General features: G+C 36.5%; 1 protein-coding gene across 1 annotated transcript; it reads right to left on the bottom strand.

Moving 5' to 3' along the window:
* Positions 1-3,952: 3,952 nt before the first annotated feature.
* TYRP1 (tyrosinase related protein 1) lies at positions 3,953-13,983 on the bottom strand. The gene is made up of 7 exons (XM_068175862.1): positions 13,554-13,983; positions 10,395-10,717; positions 8,914-9,118; positions 7,886-8,053; positions 6,321-6,500; positions 4,794-4,940; positions 3,953-4,262 (listed from the first exon to the last, which is right to left on the bottom strand). Exons 1-7 carry the CDS (start codon positions 13,933-13,935, stop codon positions 4,057-4,059), a joined length of 1,611 nt encoding a protein of 536 aa, XP_068031963.1. The 5' UTR covers positions 13,936-13,983; the 3' UTR covers positions 3,953-4,056.
* Positions 13,984-18,557: the final 4,574 nt, after the last annotated feature.

Raw genomic sequence — 18,557 nt, forward strand, 5'->3', positions numbered from 1 at the left:
TCTCATCTTTCTTCAAATTCCAAGTTCACAAAGTATTTTGCAGGTTATCATTGTGCCTCTGTATGTTCTCTTCCAGTATTGTCCTAAGGTGGATGACCATCCACTTAGTACATTTTTGTGCATCAAATCTCTCTTGAGAAAACTAAATAAGGCTTATTCAATCTTCATAATTCTGCTACAGGAACTAGCCCTGTAGCCCTGGTATATCTTTCAGTAATACATCACTACCTCTCCTCTCATTAATTCTCTTCCCAGTCTACATACTTCCTCTTTTAGTTACTAATTTTTCAGGCTTTAGCACATGGCATTTTATGAAGCCCTCAGAGTCAATATAATTCCTAAATAAAATCTTTGGTTTGTCTTACCAAAGAAAGGTATTAAGCTGGCTAGCATGGTCTAACTTTGATAAATCTGCCATGTTAGAACCAAATTGTATTTCCATGGTTTGTTTTGAAGACTGTCTGCTATTGAGTCTAATTTAATAAATTTGTATTAGCACAGGACATTTTTACTTTCCATCCCTCACAAAATACTTCTACTGTCAATTGCACAATATGCCAGGTGACCTTATAAAATTATTCAGACACCTTACAGATGAACTTACAATTTTGTAAGTAGTTTTTAGTCTCTTGGATGAAAATTACCTTGTGTATTGGTGTATTGTTTAGTTCCTGTCTTTTTAGGCAGTTTCTATCATTCCATTAGCTTTTAACTCTGTTCAAGAAGCATAATTCATGTTATAAAAAAACAGAGATAGAATATCATTGACATAGGAAAATGTGTCTTTGTGATGCTAATCTTGACTCTGCATTTATTGCATTTTTATATACATGGTTAAAGAATATTTTCAGTATTTCCTTTCCAAGATAACATGCAGCTTTGGCAGACTTCTTTTTGTCTCTAGAATTAATGAACTTAATTCCTTTTCTGTCTTGAGTATACTCAAAACCTGTATTAATTTAATGTTGTCCAGCGAGAACCCAAATTAGTGTTTCACTATTTGAATTCCCTACTAATATACTAATTTGGTTTTCTGTAAAAGAAATGAATTTTGAAAACCAAACTTAGGGAGCTAAGAAGGCAAATTAATGTAAAACTCATTAATATCCCCTCTGGTAGGGATTAGAGGCCTAAATTGTTTGTGTGTTTGGTTGGTTTTTGTGCTTTTGTTTTGTGATACAGTCACTGCAATATAAGTCAAAAGAATAATAATATGGTATATAATAAGACAAATAATTATTTGTGGAAAGAGCAATTACATCCTGGGTTTTTTTTTTTCCCCTTAGCATCACTATCAGTATTTATTCAGTAATCTCCAAATGTTATATTAATTTCAAAACTCTAATTTGTGTGAGAGTTCCTGCCTGACAAATCTTTGAAGAACTGTACTTGTATCCAAATCTGAGACTCCTTTCACTTTTTCCTTAATGGTGCCAACTTTTTGCTATTTATCTCACAGTTCCTTTTGGTCATCAGTTCACCATGAACGTAGCTCTATGTTCTCGTCATTTCCAGGTATACCATTTCCAGGTATACTTTACACTTGCTTTATAAAACTTTTGTATGTATAAACCTTTGGGAGAAGAACAGGGAGGAAAAGTCATGGTGGGAAATGTCGCCATGTGCCTCATATTGCTGCACCTAGGACTTCTCAATTAGTATTTTTTTCCCACATTTTTTGTTCCTATCTTCTTGTGACCTTTCCTACTTGTTTTTGTCTCCATATAAAAGGTAATGTCTACAATTATGACACAATCTATTTTCTGGTTTTTATTTATTTTTCTTAATTTTTTAATATGCTGGCCATCTCAGATCTCAAATCCAAGCTATTTTCCCCCCATTATATTAGTTCAGGAGCAAGAACCAGGCAGCTTCAATGAATGGCAGGAACTTCTCCACACCCAGACATAGTCCAAGTACTGCAAATAGTGACCAAAGGAAGAACTTATGAGACTATTATCAAGAATGGGTCAGGCACACAGTTCTCTGCTTTTCTTCCTTCTCTAATTCCTGGGCGTACTGTCCCTTTTGTTTTATCTCTGCTGTGAAAATTAACTTTGCTTCTTTGATTCAGATGTGGCAGCTGTAACTAGCAGGCAGTTGTCTTCAATCTCTGACCCTCAAAACTTGTGCCCTCCTCAAAGCATGAGTATATGCTTTTACTTTAAGGACTGAACAGCTTTAATGACTAACATCTTCTTCACAAAATCTGATTTTGCCTTGACATTTTCCTTCTCCTGTCAAGCTTCTGTATGTTTTTTCATCCATTGAAATAAAATCACTTCAGAAAGGAAACTCTATTTTTTCTCAGATTATAAATTAGTCACATGAGACACAGAGGTAAAAATGTGCAAGCTAAGAACATTAGTCAGGTCAGTAACAGCTAAGAATAAAATCTAGGTCTCTTGACCCCAATCCAAACTATGTTGGATCACCCTACTTTAATCCACTGAAATCAGTAAAGTGGATGACTTCTTAAGTTGCTAGTCAGTACAAGAAAGAATGGCAGGAAAAGGCATTTAAGTTGGAACATAAGCTGCTGCTTGCATATGTGAAATACCTGTTTCTAATTAACTGTGCCATAGGTACTAGAGGTGGAATTTTTCTTTCTCAGTTATGTTTGTAAAATTTTCTTGGTCTCCATAACTCATGCTTGGTAAAGTGGGTTGAGATGATAACCCATCTTCCACTTGCCTAGCCAAGAGTACTTGTCTTCCTGTTTGCATCATTCTCAATGTATCTCCTTGCAACTGGGTGTGTGTGCCCTGAGCACACCTGGTACCCACTGAAACCTCTGAGGTTATCATGGCATGTGACCCTTACTTCTGCGTAGTAACTTAGTGTCTAAGAGGGCTGCCTCAGACTGAAGGAGCTCAGTCCAAGTCACTTGCTGTTTCCGTGAAGTTTGGCTTAGACAGAAAGAGAGACAAAGGACATCTTGATGTAACATTCAGTTAAAGTTGAGTGCATTCAATAGCCTGAAAACAGGAACATCCCTGTTGTCAGCTAATGACTGCTAAATTAGATTTAATAACAAATCACAGGAAGACAATCTTCTGATTTATTGGTACCTAGCTAGGATGACAGAGATGGGGTGAAGCTTGAAGCCAGATTCCTCAAGCCCTACCTCAGGCTGTAAAGGCAGGTGTCAGTTTGTTGTTCCCCCACTGGCTTATGTTGAATTGATTCAACAACCACTGCTTAAGGGTATTTTCCCAAGTCTCTTCTACAGCTAAATGCCTAGGGCCTTCTTTCAAAGTACAAGACTGGGTTTAAATTCCAGCGTGAGAGAACTGAAGCAAAGTCTCTCATTGCTGGGGAGAATGCTCTGCAGTGGGGATAGTGAGAGAGAGGAAAGGAGTGAGAGTGTCAAAAATAGAAATAAAAACTAATCAAAGGCTGCTGCTAGCTGTCCTTTCAACTGGATGCTCTTGCAGGCAGCTGTGTTTGAACTCCTGTTGGAAGTTTCCAAATACTGGAGTGGTTTTGACAATTAATCTCTTTTCACAGATCCACTTAAAAGCAGCAATTGGTTCATAACTATATTTTGTGAATAAAGCTGAGTTTCAAATATACCCTTCTCCTCAGAATTCCATTTTCACTTTCTGTCTGGCATGATGACTATTTTGAAGCACATTCTACTCATCTAGACAAGCTGTTTACTTGTATTTCATATTCTCCTTCTGTCCTGTTCTAGACTTGACCTTTTCACAAAAGTACCTCATAAAAGAATTCTGGGTACAAAGGCTGGATGAAGTCAGATGACATTGGCTATTGGCAAGTTAACTAATGTTTGCCAGATTTTACAGAAATATGCATGGAAAAGGCTTGCAACTGACCCTTGAAAGATTCTGTTATAATCAACATAGAATTAGCATTGCAAAGAAGTTTTATTGGTGCCTAGGTGTGATGAAAGTGGAAGTAAAACCTGAAGGAAACATACTGAGACAGATGACAGTTTATGCTCTTTATTTTAAAGCAGGTGGATGACCACCATTTATGAAATAAAACAAAAAGATCCCCAGTTTCAGTCAGATGCAAAAAAGTGCCATCTCTTCAAACAACAGACTGGCTTGGTGTTGGTATGCCATCATAATCATCTGAGTAGTGCTGATACTGGTCAGTAAGAAGAGGCTGATGCAACTCATCTTTATTTTTCTTGACACGTACGATGCATGCAGCAGCAGCAAAGATAATTGCAACAAGAACCAGTGCAGTCACTATTGCAATAGTTATCATCTCTGTGACATGGAGAGCCCGACCTAAAAGAAGGAAAGCAAAAAGCAAAGATATTAAAAGCAAAGTCAAGTCACATGGATAAATATCTGAAGTTCATACTGGAACTCAGCATTTGTCATTATTCGCTGAGTTGGGGAGTAGAAGTAATTCAAATTTTGTTTGATCATTCTTGTTCATAAAATGTGAGAAGATTTAGTCTATCTTGCTTCACTCTAAAATCTGTTCTGGACCTTTCTTCTGCCTCTTTGTTTGTGAGGATTTGCATTCTCTCTAGTGAGTTAATGAATATTTGACGTAGGAATGAGGACATTCTGCAAGGTTAAGATCCAAATGAGAACTTCTTCTAAAATCATGGTGGGGACTGGGAACTTCATGGTGGAACAGTCTCTGACCAGTAGCTATACCAAATCCCAAACATCTGGAAAGTAAGGCAGGAAAGGAGACAAAGGCCTTTACAAAGACAGCAAATATTGTTGGTGAAATTTGAATAAATTTCGAGAGATAAAGATATGAAGTAAAAAAAGGAGAGGAAGTATCTAGGCTGCACAGTTTACCTGGCCACTCGACTTCATAGCTGTATCCCAGGTTTTCTGGTGCAGTAACAAACATTTCATTATTGGTTACTGGAGGCCAGAAAGGCACCATGTTGTACTGTCGGTTATGTCCAATAGGGGCATTCTCCAATGGGTATGTTGAGATATCTGTATTTGAAAGTCAAATCACATTTCTGTAAATTAAATCAAAATAAATTGCACTACTTAATTTTTTTTCCAACTCAGAGTTTTGAGTATTCCAGAATTCTTTTTCAGTTGTTCCAGAAGGATTTGTTTCCTGGTGCAGCAGATATAAACTGGAGTATTCTGTCCAAAACCAAGGCCAATAATGTTATCTCTGGTTTTGAACAGAAATCACCAGTAAATTTTTAAAAAATTTGCCTGTGTTGGGCTTTTTGTTTCTTCTCACCTGGAAAAGAAGAAATATGGCAAAGACCTTTTTCTACATTCTTGCTTTGCCTAATTGCAGCAGAGATGAACAGGAGGGCAGTTGATGTAAATTCCAGTGAATTTTTTTGGAACTGTATGCTAAATCAGAAGGAAGTCAGCTGAAATAAAAGCCAAAACAAAACAGAAAATCCCCAGACCGAACCAAATCAAACCAGCAGCAACAGCAACAAAACTCAAAACATAACAGAAAGAAAATACTTTGTGGTAAGATGATGCCAGACCTTGTGATAGATCATGTAAGAGCCACAAGGGGATACAATTGCTCTCTGAGAGCTGTGTGAGAAAATTCAATGAGGCAGGTTTTGGAAGCTGCACAAAGAAGTCTCAGTTGTGCAGCAGCAGCTGTCTTCTGTAGAAGAAGGAAGAGGAGTATAGGTTATCCTAAGAGAATAAAGTTCCTGCATTGTGCGGAGGAATACAGTTGCTGCATGATGTATAGATATAAGGGTTAGATTGAATTCTCCCCTAGTCCACTGATATGTCTCCTTCCTTTAGTTTTTTTTTTTTTTTTTTCATTCATTCCTTTCAAATCCTTCCTTCTGTTGTTCCTTTCTCCCTCTTTTTCACTTTCTCCTGTATTCCCTTTTCCTGTTCTTTTTGGAATTAAAAAAGGAAGGGCAGAAATGGTAACTATCCTTTAGAAGTATATACAGATGGTTATTGAATGCCGGTAGTAATAACAAAGGTGGTGAAAATAAATGCTTATGGCATCTGTTCTTCCTTTGACAAGAAGAAAATAGATATTTACTCCACACAACAGTGGAATGTACTTCCAGGGTTACAGTGTCTTTGCTCTATGGTAACAGTGTATTCCCACATACTGTTCTCTTGAATTGTGCCTGCTGTGCCTGACCAGATGCCTTCACAAGAGAGTGATCTTCAATTGGATGTGGATGGGGTGAGGAAGAGAGCTTGCTTGTTACTACTTTGTCTTTGTTAACTATACTAACTCTTGAAATTCCAGTTCTCTCTCCTAAATTGAGGGGCATCTTGCTGTCCCACAAGAAGGAGTTGAGTTTTTGTGACTGCAAAGACTAACAACTACCCATTCTGCCTCTATCCATGAGAACGTCTTACCTGCAGAATGCCGTCTCAGCCACTCATCAAAAAGAGCATCTGTAAATGTGTGCAGGAGGACAAAAATGGGGTCATTTGGTGATAAATGAGTTTGCCCTCCTGTCCCATTCAAAAATAGATGAGCCAAATTATGAAGACTTCTAACTGCTGGGTCATATTTTCCTGAAGGATCACTGTACCCTGAATATGCAGACAAAAAAGAAAACAAAAATTCCAGTGAAGATTTTGTTTGGAAGCTGCAGTCTCAGATTAATACTTTTTTTTTTTTCCCTCTGAAATGCTTTCTTGTTGTTATGTTGCTTTGCTTAATACAAATGTGTAGCTAATTCTCTACCTACTGACATTTGGGAAATGTTCCTGGAACGCATAATTTTCAGATTAAAATAGCCTTTATAAAAGAATGCTGGGAATGTGGACTGCAAAGCTGTTGAGTTCTACCACAAAATGGCCAAAATAACATCATAGCATGAAAACAGAGGTCACAATATACAGAGAATATTTACAGAATAAACAGAATATTTAGGTCCTACATATCTTTCACCATACTAAAATAGTTGCATGAGTTTTCTAATTGCTTACTAAAGCAGCTGTATCTTGAAATTTATTCTAATGAGCTAGCTGTTAGGTTTCCATCCATCACTTCCATGCATATTAGGAACACATATTGGAAAACTTCACATGCTCTGATATTGTTTATTTTTTCAGTGAAGATAGAGTGTAGCTTTGCTTGTGCCCAAAACCTCATAACCCTCAAGTCAGGTGTTAGGATCTGAAGCATCATGAAAATTCCTCCTGTGTTTAAGCTTTGGACAATTGTTCAGGGAGGGATTCATACAATTAATTTTTTAAAGCCATGTTGAACACCTAGGTATTGATAGGCAGCAATTTGAACTGTCACTTTTTAATCTTTTCCTGTTAAAAAGCTCTGTTTTATTAAGGTATAGAAGAAGTTGTTAGGATGCTGTCTGAACAGTATAAATCAGACCTTTACTCTGTTGGGTGTGGGGGTGTATGTGTGTTCTGGTGCACTTTCAAAAGTGCAAAGTGTTCTTGTAGAAGAACAGTTTTATGTCCCAGAGAGTAGGGCTAGCATATCTAGCAGTAAATTCTGTAGCCAGACCTCAATTAGTATTTCAATACCATTGCACTAAGTGCTACCAAAGCTTTCAATTTATTTTGATTTCTTTTCTTTGTTTTAATTCAGATACAAGAATAACTGCTAGAAGCCCTTGTTTGCTTCATTTAGGGATGCAGAGACATCAATCCACAGGCAAGGACTGTGTTTTCAACAGAGGCAACTTACTAACTATGTGCCAAGGACCTGAAGTTAGTTTCTACCTAGTACATCATCAGCAGACTCTTGAGACTTTTACACATTTTAAGAGACATAAGCTATAGCTATAAAGTAATTAACCTAGAGCTTATTTCCACTTAATGCTAAGAGCAATGTGTTCTTCTTGTCTGACAGCCTGTCTCAAAACTCATACTTCCAACAAGAAAATGTGGCTAGTCTGCTTCCTGACTTATTTGGAGTTGTTCCAGGTCTTTTTATTTGCCATATTTACCTTCTACTGTATTACGGAAACTGTCTGTTGAATTGGAATAGAAAGGAGGAGTGTCAAATACACCAACTTCCAAACACTGAGCAACATCCTCAGGCTCTGGGAGACGCTGTACCATAGGTCGTGCTACATTTCCAGCAGGATTTCTACGGATGGGACCACCCTCAGTACCTGGAAATGGTGAGAAGAGAGAAAACAAGATAGGTGGCAGAACAGTAGGCCACAGAATGAGTCACTTTCATGACTTAACCGTGGAGAAAAAAAAACCCTCACAAATAACATTTACACTGAATGAACTGATCAGTTCCTTATGTCGGGCAAAGAATTCTCATGGGGCTCTGTGTTCTCGATTCTTGGCTCCAGGATGTAAAAAGTCATCTAGAAGCTTTGTACTGAAGTTTGTTGTTCTCTAAATGATTTAGGAAAAATTTATACAGACTTTCAATGTGATTTCCTGAGGAGACCTCGGCCAAGGTTATTGAGGATGTCCTGATAGAGTAGCTGGAGAAAAGATTATGTATGACTAATCCATATTAGTCTATTTTTTTCCCCATACTTCCATGATTATGCTTATATGAAGAAATTTACTGGTATTTTAAAAATTGTTTTAATTTGGGTAGGTATGTTCAAATCTGGTATTATTCACATTCGAAACATGGTGCACATAGTTATTATGGGGATTTGTTGGATGTTCTCATTTTAGGAGCAGAATGGCATGAAGATGATAAGTGAAGTAGTTAGAAGAAAAGTTAAGCTTCAGTTAAGAAATAACACTGCCAGATTTAATTATTTATGGTGCAAGAGATGGATTGGTACTGCATAAGAAGGGAAGGCAAAGCATTTAATCTTTCTTTGCTACAAGCTCCTGGTAGTATGTATTATCTCAACAGACTGTTGAAACATGGATCAAGAATATTCAAAAACCATTTTAAGATCTTTTGGCTGGAAAATGTCGCTGCAATGTAAAGTATTATATTTATTTATTATTAAGAGAATCTTCTCTCCAGATAGCTTCCGTCATTCAAACTTACTGTTACAGATGGTTCCCAAGGTTTCATAGTCTTCTACATTTTCACATAGCACTCGCCACTGAGAGAAGATTGAATTCTGGCTTATAAGAGAGACATCAAAATTGCTTCTAGCTCCCATCAAGTCATCTGAGCAGATATCACATGTATTTTGTCCTGTTGCAAAGTTCCAGTAGGGCAGTCCAAAAGTGGGGTCCTGTAGCATGTTCTAAACCACATAAATATGGTGTTACTATGTGCTTGACACAGACAGCTACAATATTTACTGCTAGAAGAATGCTAAAAACCAGCAAAATACATCTTAGTAAAAGTCAGAATCCTGCCTTATAGAAGAGAATAACTCTATGTAAAATTCATGTAGAAGCTTTTGGTATTTTTTCGCATTGATACCTTTGTTCAGCAGAACAGATAGCTTTACTACTGAACTGAATCATGGATCTCCCCCACTAAGACAGTACCTCTCCCACAAAACCATATTGTGAATAGTAAGAAACATAAATTAACACTGAGACCCAATTTTCCAGATATTTTTAATGTCCTGTCAGCAAGAAAAGTCTTTGTAGTGCACATAGTAACTAGGTCAACTGTGGAACTGAAGGAAATGCAAAGAATAGGGGTACCGGCTTTTCAGTTGGCATTGTTTGGTTCTAGTATGGGTTAGAGTTGAACAGTTCTGGAGTTAGTGAGGCAAAATTACTTAGACTAATGATCAAGTCTACTGACATAAATAGGAATATGTATTAAATCACAGACAGATAGAACTTCTCAGGGCTTTCATTTAGAGAAATGCTGCTGATAACAAATGTGTGTCTTGGAAGGGAGTTTGTGTCTCAGCCTGACATAAAGCAATTAAAGCTAGTGGAAACACAAGTGATTTCAGACACTATTTAGTCCTGACCTTGAAAACTTAATTCTTGCTTTTTAGGAAGCATGATGGTTCATAAAATACAATACCCATTTTGTGAATAGGTCCGCATAAGAGAAGGAAAAAAAGAGAATCATTGATTTATTGAATAGGGTATAGCAAAACACTAATTTTTCTAACCAGTTACACAAATTAAATGTGATTCTGAATCCCTAAGACATCTCTGTTATCACTTTCATCAGAATTTCTGCTGCTTTGGTTAATGTTATTCAAGAATAATTGCTGTGAGATTAAAAACACCACTGAAAATAACACTGTTGGTCCAATAAAATGTCTTAGATGTAGAATACATCTTTTTTTACAAAAGATTTTTATGAAAATTTTACGTTTTCTACTTCTCTGATTAAAATATTATATCTAATATCTCATAAAAGTGACAGTCTGACACTTAAATGCACTCTATGAAATTTTGTATACCAAATGAGTTACTGAAATTGAAGCAGAAACATTTCAACATGTAGGGAAAGCTGCTATCATTTTTACCTATTTTAATATGGATTGAAGTTCTTTAACTCTACAAAACACCATGAATACCAGTAAACATTTGCAGGAACTTCACCTGCATGTCTCTTTCAAGCTGCAATAGATGGTATCTGTGCCACGTGACAAAAGCTGGTCCCTCATGAGAGAAATCAACTCCTCCAAAACTCTGCTGCCCCGCACCAAGGAAAGTCTTCCTGACAGAATAATAATGCGACCACACAAAGTAGTTATAAATGGAGATATTTTCGAACTGAGGTGTGTTGCCATCTGGTCCAAAAATTTCTTCACGTCTTCGTGTGGCAATAACGATGTCAGGATGGACTGTCACCTTGGCTTGGTGTAAGGCATTCACAAAGCGATTCCTTTCTTCTGCACTTAGATCCAAAAGATTCCTTCTGACTGTGATAACACAGAAGAGGCAAGTTACCAAAGTAATACACACTGAAGTCTGATCTCAGAGGACTCATTTATTGTGTTCCTAATAATTCTGGGTAAGTCCCCTTTTCTTCAAGTATTCACCCTTTTTTGCTGGTGAAACTCACTGAGCATAAATGTTATTTATTTTCAGAAAATCTGAAATAAATTAAAATAAAGCTCCAATCCTTGCAATTTTAGTACTTTTAGGAGTACTGTTACAGATTGTCTTTCCATCCAGCTAGACAAAAGACAAAGACAGTTCTTTGTCGTACAAACCTTTCAGAACTTCACCCAATATACTTAAGGTTTTCTGTGCTAGTACTCTACAAGAAATTAACACTATAAACCAATTTATAATAATCAGAAACTCTTTGTTTGGCAATATAATGAAGAATTAAATTTTTTATTCTTGAACCTTTTTAGGAAAAATGGCAGATTCACCAGTGAATTATTATGAATTTCACACAGTACAGTATTACTTTAATCTGAGATTATCTCTTATTTTATCACTTTAATCTGACATTATTAACAATTGCCACATATTAGTCCTTTTTAGCAGTATATCTCAAAATAATGAAAAAATGCCATTGTCCACACATAGAGAGTGAAACAAGGAAGAATACTGACTTGTTGAAATAGCAGTGTTTCAGCAAGAAGAACTGAGTTCAGATCATCTCTGTCCTTCTTCACCTGGTCTGAGAAAATCTCTAAATTTAGACTAAGATAAAGATAGAAGTCCTCACAATTGTTATTCAATATTTATTTATTGTCATTATTAAAAATACTGTAAAAATCCATAACTCATTGTCCAAATTAGTGATCGATTATGTTGATACAAGAAGCAACAGATCTTCAACATGAATCTATATGAAGAATAAAAGTGAATTATGTTTCACTAAAAAAAAAATTGATTCAGTGAGGGATGTTTTAGCTTCTGGGAAATTTAAATAAAATCTTTCCTGAAACATGAATTTCATCCAAAGACTGTGTATCCTGAAACATACTTTTTTGTTTTGCAGAACTGAACTGACATGAACTGAGCCTCATCACTGAAGTGATGGGTGTTTGTTTTTGTTGTGTTTTTTTGGTTGCTTGGTTGGTTGGTTGATTCATGGTCTTTTTTGCAGTGTTTTGAGTAGAGAACTATAATTGTCCATCTAATTGAGATTTACATAGGCATCTTAACATTTTCATTTTTAAAGTATATGCCTGAACCACAATAAAAAATTGTGACTATTATTAGAGTTAGTCATGAACTGAGAAGATATGAAGACACCAAACTGAATTTTACAGTAATTTAGCATGAATGTACCAACAGTAATTATTTCTATAATCTGAGTAGATGGGGCCTATGGGTCTATGAATGAGCAAAAGAGGTGACCTCAAAGTGGAAACTTAGAGCATAAAAGGATACTAATTTACAATTTTTAACTCTTGTTAACTCATGTTATCATGCATGATATATCTGATTTATTTGTCATTTTAAAGCATTGTAAAGGATTTAATGTGAGAAAAGTAAAAAGTGCTCTTGTACATTCTAGAAAATCACCCAAAACCGCTGTTTGCCTGTCTCTAGTTTTACGTTAACTTTGTGTGTAACATTTCTCTCTTGATTATTCTCCAGAGTTGTTATAATTGTAAAATAGAGTAGGACAGAATATCAGAGAGTGCAATCTGGCTTAGTATAGCCAATTCACAAGTAATGCTTTATGCATTCTAGTTTAGTTATTGAAGCTGAAAGAATGAAAAAAACAAATCAAAGATCTTTCCCATAGCCATCAGTAAGTTGTTATTAAGGAATTGCTATTAAAATTTTGATTTGGTAAGCGGTCCTTTGTTAACCCTTTCTGGGACATGCTCTTTTATGGAATATCCATGGAATGTTCCCTTATCTGGTGAAAATATCAGTGCTGATTTCTGTTTCTGCAGAAAGAAACACTGCATATTTGTGCTAGAGACCTCTTGTTTAACATATCAGCAGAACCCATTGCTCATTTTGGGGGGGTTATGGATTTTACAGGATTTCAGTAACATTTTTGAAGTTAAAAGTATATAAATTTAAAAATAAAGATTGAAATCTTGTCCATTCAGATGGTTTTCAGATGAGAACAAGGATCTGTCCCCAAGCATATTTGTCTTTTTAAATTTACCTATAACATTCTATATTTTTCCAGTCCTGCAAAGATTTCATATCTATTAAAAAAAAAAAAAATTAAAGAACTGTTTAGTGTTATGCTAGACTTAACTGAAACTGGAGTACTGAAGAAGGGCTTACCACACCCTGGACTGATTCATTTGAACTGTCCACAGTCATGACTAATGCTTTTAAAGATATTGACAGCAGCAGGGACAGTAAAAATAATCCAGACCAGGCACATAGTTTAGAATTGTATTAAGGGACTTTGAATGTAAAGAACTGCTAAAATAGTTAAAATAGTCACAAGGTATTAAACATATTGAGGTACATATTATTCCTAGACATGCTCATAAACACATGTACATGCCTATATACATTGTTTTACTCTTAAATCCAAATAGTACCTTTTTTTCAATACAGATGCTCTATTTTTTCATAGACTTTGATACATTGACTACAGGTTTCTTTTCTTCCTTTTAATGGATAGTAAGTATAAGTAATTTATGCACATGCTCAACAGCTCCTCTAGCACCTGCCTTAATAACCCCTTTATCAACATACTAAAATGCTAAATAAATATAATGGACATTTTATACCTTAAAGAGAACAAATCCACTAGGTACATTTAGAAGCAAGCACTGACAATGAGCAATTTCCATGTCATAGTTCTGATGTTCTTACCTATGTTGATCTGTTGGCTGCAGGTAGGTCCAGTCCAGCCAGGCCGGCACGACCCGCAGTTGTAGCCAGAGAAGTTCCCGTTGCAGCGGCAGGTTTGGTTGAAGAAGCGGATGGGCCATTGCTCACGGTCATCCTGCCCATCGTGGATGTACTGGGGGCCATGGGGCCGTGAGTCAACAGTCACCTGCACGCACCGGCCCCTTCCCGTAGACACACCACACCGGTCAGTACCGGGCCCAAACACAGGGAAATAGTCTGGGCAACACATGCCACTCCTCAGGGACTCAACAGTTGCACACTGTCGAGGGAACTGAGCTCCAGCTTGGCCCAACATGGTAAGAAGCAGTAGCAGGGAAAGGTAGAGCAGCGTGGGGATCCGCATGACAGCGGGTCAAGCAGAGCTGGCTTGTTCCCAGAGCTGGCTGTCCACACACGCCTCCTCTCCTGTGATGGAGCACCCAGCTCCCTCTATGGAGAGAGAGAGAGAAAGCAAGAGAGAAAGCAGAATAAAAACAAGTGATACAAATCTCTGGGCTACCCTTTTCACCCCAGAAAATTCCTTCTAACTCTACACTTCAATACTCTATCTGAAAAGGCAAACACTCTGACCACAGACACTAATGTTCAACTCATTATCTGCATGAAATATACCAAGTAAGTAGATCTATATTTGCTCATTAACTTGCCAGACACATTTGCTTCACTAGCACCAAGTTCTAAAACCTAAGGCACCAGTTTTCTGAAACTTTTTTTTCACCCCTCCTTCTCTCCCCCAGTTCATGCCTTTTCTGTGTTTAACTAGTATATCTTGTTCTCCCCTGTTTTCTTACTGTTCTCCAGTGCCAGCTCCAACATAAACTGAAGCTATACTTCATGCATTGTACCTGTTTTCTCTTCGTGGTACCTCTCCACTGCTGAAAGAAATCTTGTTCTATCTCTGCACACCCTATAACTGTCTAACCTGAAATAAGCACGGCTAATTTCTCTCCTGGTTCAGTCTGCCTGCTAATCCTTCTTGTACCAACACAGTATGGCTTGGCCTCACCCTCCTTCCTCTCTTAATCCCCTTTCTACTTCAGTGCATTTCTCTGGACTTTAAGTACTTGAACAGCACATGATTTCTTTCATGCTTATCTCCTTGTGATTTTACAAGTTTTAGCAAAGGTCAGAGACAAATACTTGAATTCAAAACAGAACAAATGTGAAGTTGGGTTTTTGTTTGTTGTTCTTTTTTTTAATTACTTGCAAAGAAAGGCTTATTTGAAAACAGACAAAGAACAGTGGGGAAAATCACATTTAATAGACACTTAGAAAAAGTTCTTAAGCTGGCATTTTCAAGATCAGGCTGAAATAAGTGACTAAGCAATGTTATTTATAAAATGAAATACTCCAATTTTTAAACTTATGCCTTTCAGTTTAACAATTTATATAATACTAAAATAAAAGGACAATGATCATATTGGAATTCAACGAAATACTAAATTCTGAGCAGGTGCTATGAAAGGTAATGAAACAAAGAAATTGACAAATCTCTTAAATATAAAAAACATGCTTCTTTAATCACTGCAAGGATGAGTTCTGCTGTGCAAAAATGACCTTATACAAGTTATTACTCTCTTTCTTAGCTTTCAATGAGGATGGATTTCAGTGAGGCGGAGATATGTCAAGTGGGGTGAAAATATGTCAAGAAACATCTTAACTGGTATCAAGACAAAACATTAACAAGTTTTCCAGGAAAAGGTTCAATCCCACTGTAACTGACATCAAGCAGGAAATGGATTACCTACTCTTTCTGCTTCCCCGTATGCAAGTCCTAATGTGAGAGTGCATGCAATTCTGGCAGAAAAAATAAACAGTTTTTTTGTGCACTTATTCTTGCCAGCCAGCCATGCACCAGAGCAGTGAAGCTTGCCCTCTGTACCTTGTATAACCCAACATGCTTACTTCAGCGTAGGACCTAGATTTTTGGTACACTTCTCTGTCTCTTTAATTCATTCTCCATTTGCAGACAGTAATATTTCCTCATCCTCAAATGAACCTCTTTTATATCCTGACTTCCACTTCATTCTCCATTTTAGCCTATATTCTCTTCTTTACTAGTTTATCCTACTTCTTTCCAAACTTAAACCTTTTCTCTTTGAACATGTCTATCACGACACATGTGACACATTTCACTGTTTTCACATCAGAAGGTAAACCAGAGCTGGTAAAAAAACTCTTGGAATTTTATCTGAAAAGAACTTAAAGTTCAAAGAAGAAGCATGCAGGTTTTAGGCATGAATATTTAGCAAATACAGCAAATTCATAATAAGCTTAAAAGGGATAAATGCTGCTCCTTAGACAAAGCCCCAGTAAAACAGAGCAAACAGATCTACTGACTGGGGTTTCCTGGCATCATAAAACTTCCCCTTATAATGATGTACATGATTTAGACCTTTTGTAAAGCTCTTGCACAGAAAACACCTATGAATGTTTTATGACAGAGATGCACTGCTGAGGATCATATACCTTCTTTGCCCCACGATGTTCCTTTGGGTTTCCTGTTAGAAATCTTACTGAACCATTTGGTGGAATGCAATCCTTTTTCTAATCTTTATTTTAATGTTCTTGCCATTTGAGATATTCTTCCATTTAAAGACTCCTGCTCCCCTACTGTGCCTGGAATTATTTGATCTTGGAGATTATCCAAATGCACATCTGTGTTTCTGTGGCTCAGTTCAGAAAAGTCTTGTCTACAAAAACAAGGTAATGAGGAAGAAGTCAATGTGTGAACGCCTAGCTCACTAATTGCTTGTGCGGACTAAAAGACCCAAAAAGAGAGTTATTTAATATGCTATGTATTTGCATATACCTCACACCATTCTCTTTTTTTTAAAAAGTAGTTCTTGATGCTGAGAACAGATCTCTATGCAAACACAAAAGTTTTAGCTGTGGTCTGTACCCTAAGCTACTGGAGAAGGTTATAAAAATCTAGCCAGTTCTATTTGTGCTTGATGAAACCTGAGGTACTGATTCTTGTCTCATCAGCCTTACAGTCAAACATCAGTTCTCTGGGAGCTACCCAGTGGTCTTTAGTAAGAGTTGCAATACAGGCATCTGTTTGTTTAAAATATAGGAACACAGTATTCATTCAGAAGCTCCGTTCTTTAACACATGAAAAGACATGTGATTGGAATGAGACTGCTACATGCATTTTCCTTCCTGTGAAACAGTACCTTTAGGAAGCATTAAAGGTCAGTGCCAGGAAACTGATCATTATCAATGGCACTCATGGAGCATATACTGCAGAAGATGATTGCCTATTTAGGTAGACTCTCTCTTTGTAATTCTTCAGTTGTCATAGGTTTATTCAGTTCTACACATTTGAATGAGTAAATTACATTTTGAGTTTTGGTCTATTTCTTCTATTTTAGCTGGTACATTCTAACAGTACTATGCAAAACTAATGTAAAAGAGAGCAAAACATACCTAGTTGTTTTTTTTTTCCTAAGAATAGAGGGAAAAAAAGAAAATAAGAGCCTACCAGTTTAATGTTTTTCTAGCATACTATAAACAATAATCAGTTAAAACTACCATCTCAAGGCATCAGTAGACAGCTGCAGACTTTACAATGGAAATGGTGCTAGAGTTTCATTAACAGAACATGTGGATGCAAATAAATTGTGAAATGAATGGGCAACAAACAACAGTGATGTTAATTGATCTGCAGCCTATTTCCTGCTTTTATTCAGAAAAACGACCAATGAGAAAGTTATTGCTGAAAATCTATTGAGATTAATACTTGCAGTGAAGTTGAGACAAGATTTTCTTACTGGTATTTATCATGCAAACTGTAGAAGTATATAATCACCAGGAGCACATAATTTCATTTTCCCCACAAACCTTAGGTTTTAGCAAAAATATTTTGGGCTAGAATTAATGAGTGAAGCTACGGACATCTAAGCCTCAGTGCTCTCTTAAATAACCAATTTGCTGTAGTAGGAAGACAGTGGACCAGCCTCATATAATGAAAATCAACACTGCCCCATTGGTTTTAATAAGACATAGAATTACAGTCAGCTGGAGGGAGCTTGGCTCATTTGGGTAGGTTAACCTTCAGCAGGCTTATTTGCTGACAAGAATGCTACAACAATAATACTGACTGTTACAAGCAGTACTTCCCAGTTAATTTTACTATGTATTGTCCTAGACTATATGATCTCCCTTTTTGTTAGGCAATTGTAAACCAAACCAGTAATGAATATGAAACTGCACTTGGTGCAACCTTAGGAAATCAAAAATACCATTCCAAGAAATAGAAATAAAAAGGTTTCTTTTTTAAATTTGTTTGCAGTGAGCATAAGGTTTTCACATATTCATTAAATTTTTTTGTCCCTTCCTAGTGTCTTATATTGTGTCAGATATGGGAAGTCCCATTGTATCTAAGACATATCTCAGACATAGAGAAATATTATTCATTTTTCTAGGAAATCATGCTTATACTGTACTGTACTCTACTGCACAATTTAATTCTGGATTAATTTTAATTAAAGGGATATTAGTCACCTTTCTTATTGGCAACAACTTTCTCATCTGCATCCAGCAGACTGCATGAGTACTAAGTACTTGAATTACTCTCTGAGAGTAGGACTCATATTTTTATCAAGTACTTTTTTTTTCTTGCAAATAAGGTAAATTCTACTTTCATTTTGAGAAAATATGTATACTTTTCTTGAAAGCTGGACCAACTATAAATCTTAAAAATGCTATAAACTGTTTAAGCAAAAGAAATAATTTTTGTCATACCTTTTCCACAATATGTTCTATTCATCTAAAGTTTTAGCCATGTACTTGAACGTGTGTTATAATGCTAACAATTTCTGAACATTTCCTCCATGTTTTTGTTATTCCGGAATGATATCAATGAGCTGAAGTATGGCTGAGAAATAAAATTGGCCTGTAGTTGCTTCTGCAAAGCAAAGTGCAGAAAATTTACTCTATATTTGTAGTTCAAAAGTTCACCTT

The sequence above is a fragment of the Anomalospiza imberbis genome, chromosome Z (genome assembly GCF_031753505.1).
Source record: "Anomalospiza imberbis isolate Cuckoo-Finch-1a 21T00152 chromosome Z, ASM3175350v1, whole genome shotgun sequence".
Taxonomy (NCBI): Eukaryota; Metazoa; Chordata; class Aves; order Passeriformes; family Viduidae; genus Anomalospiza; species Anomalospiza imberbis.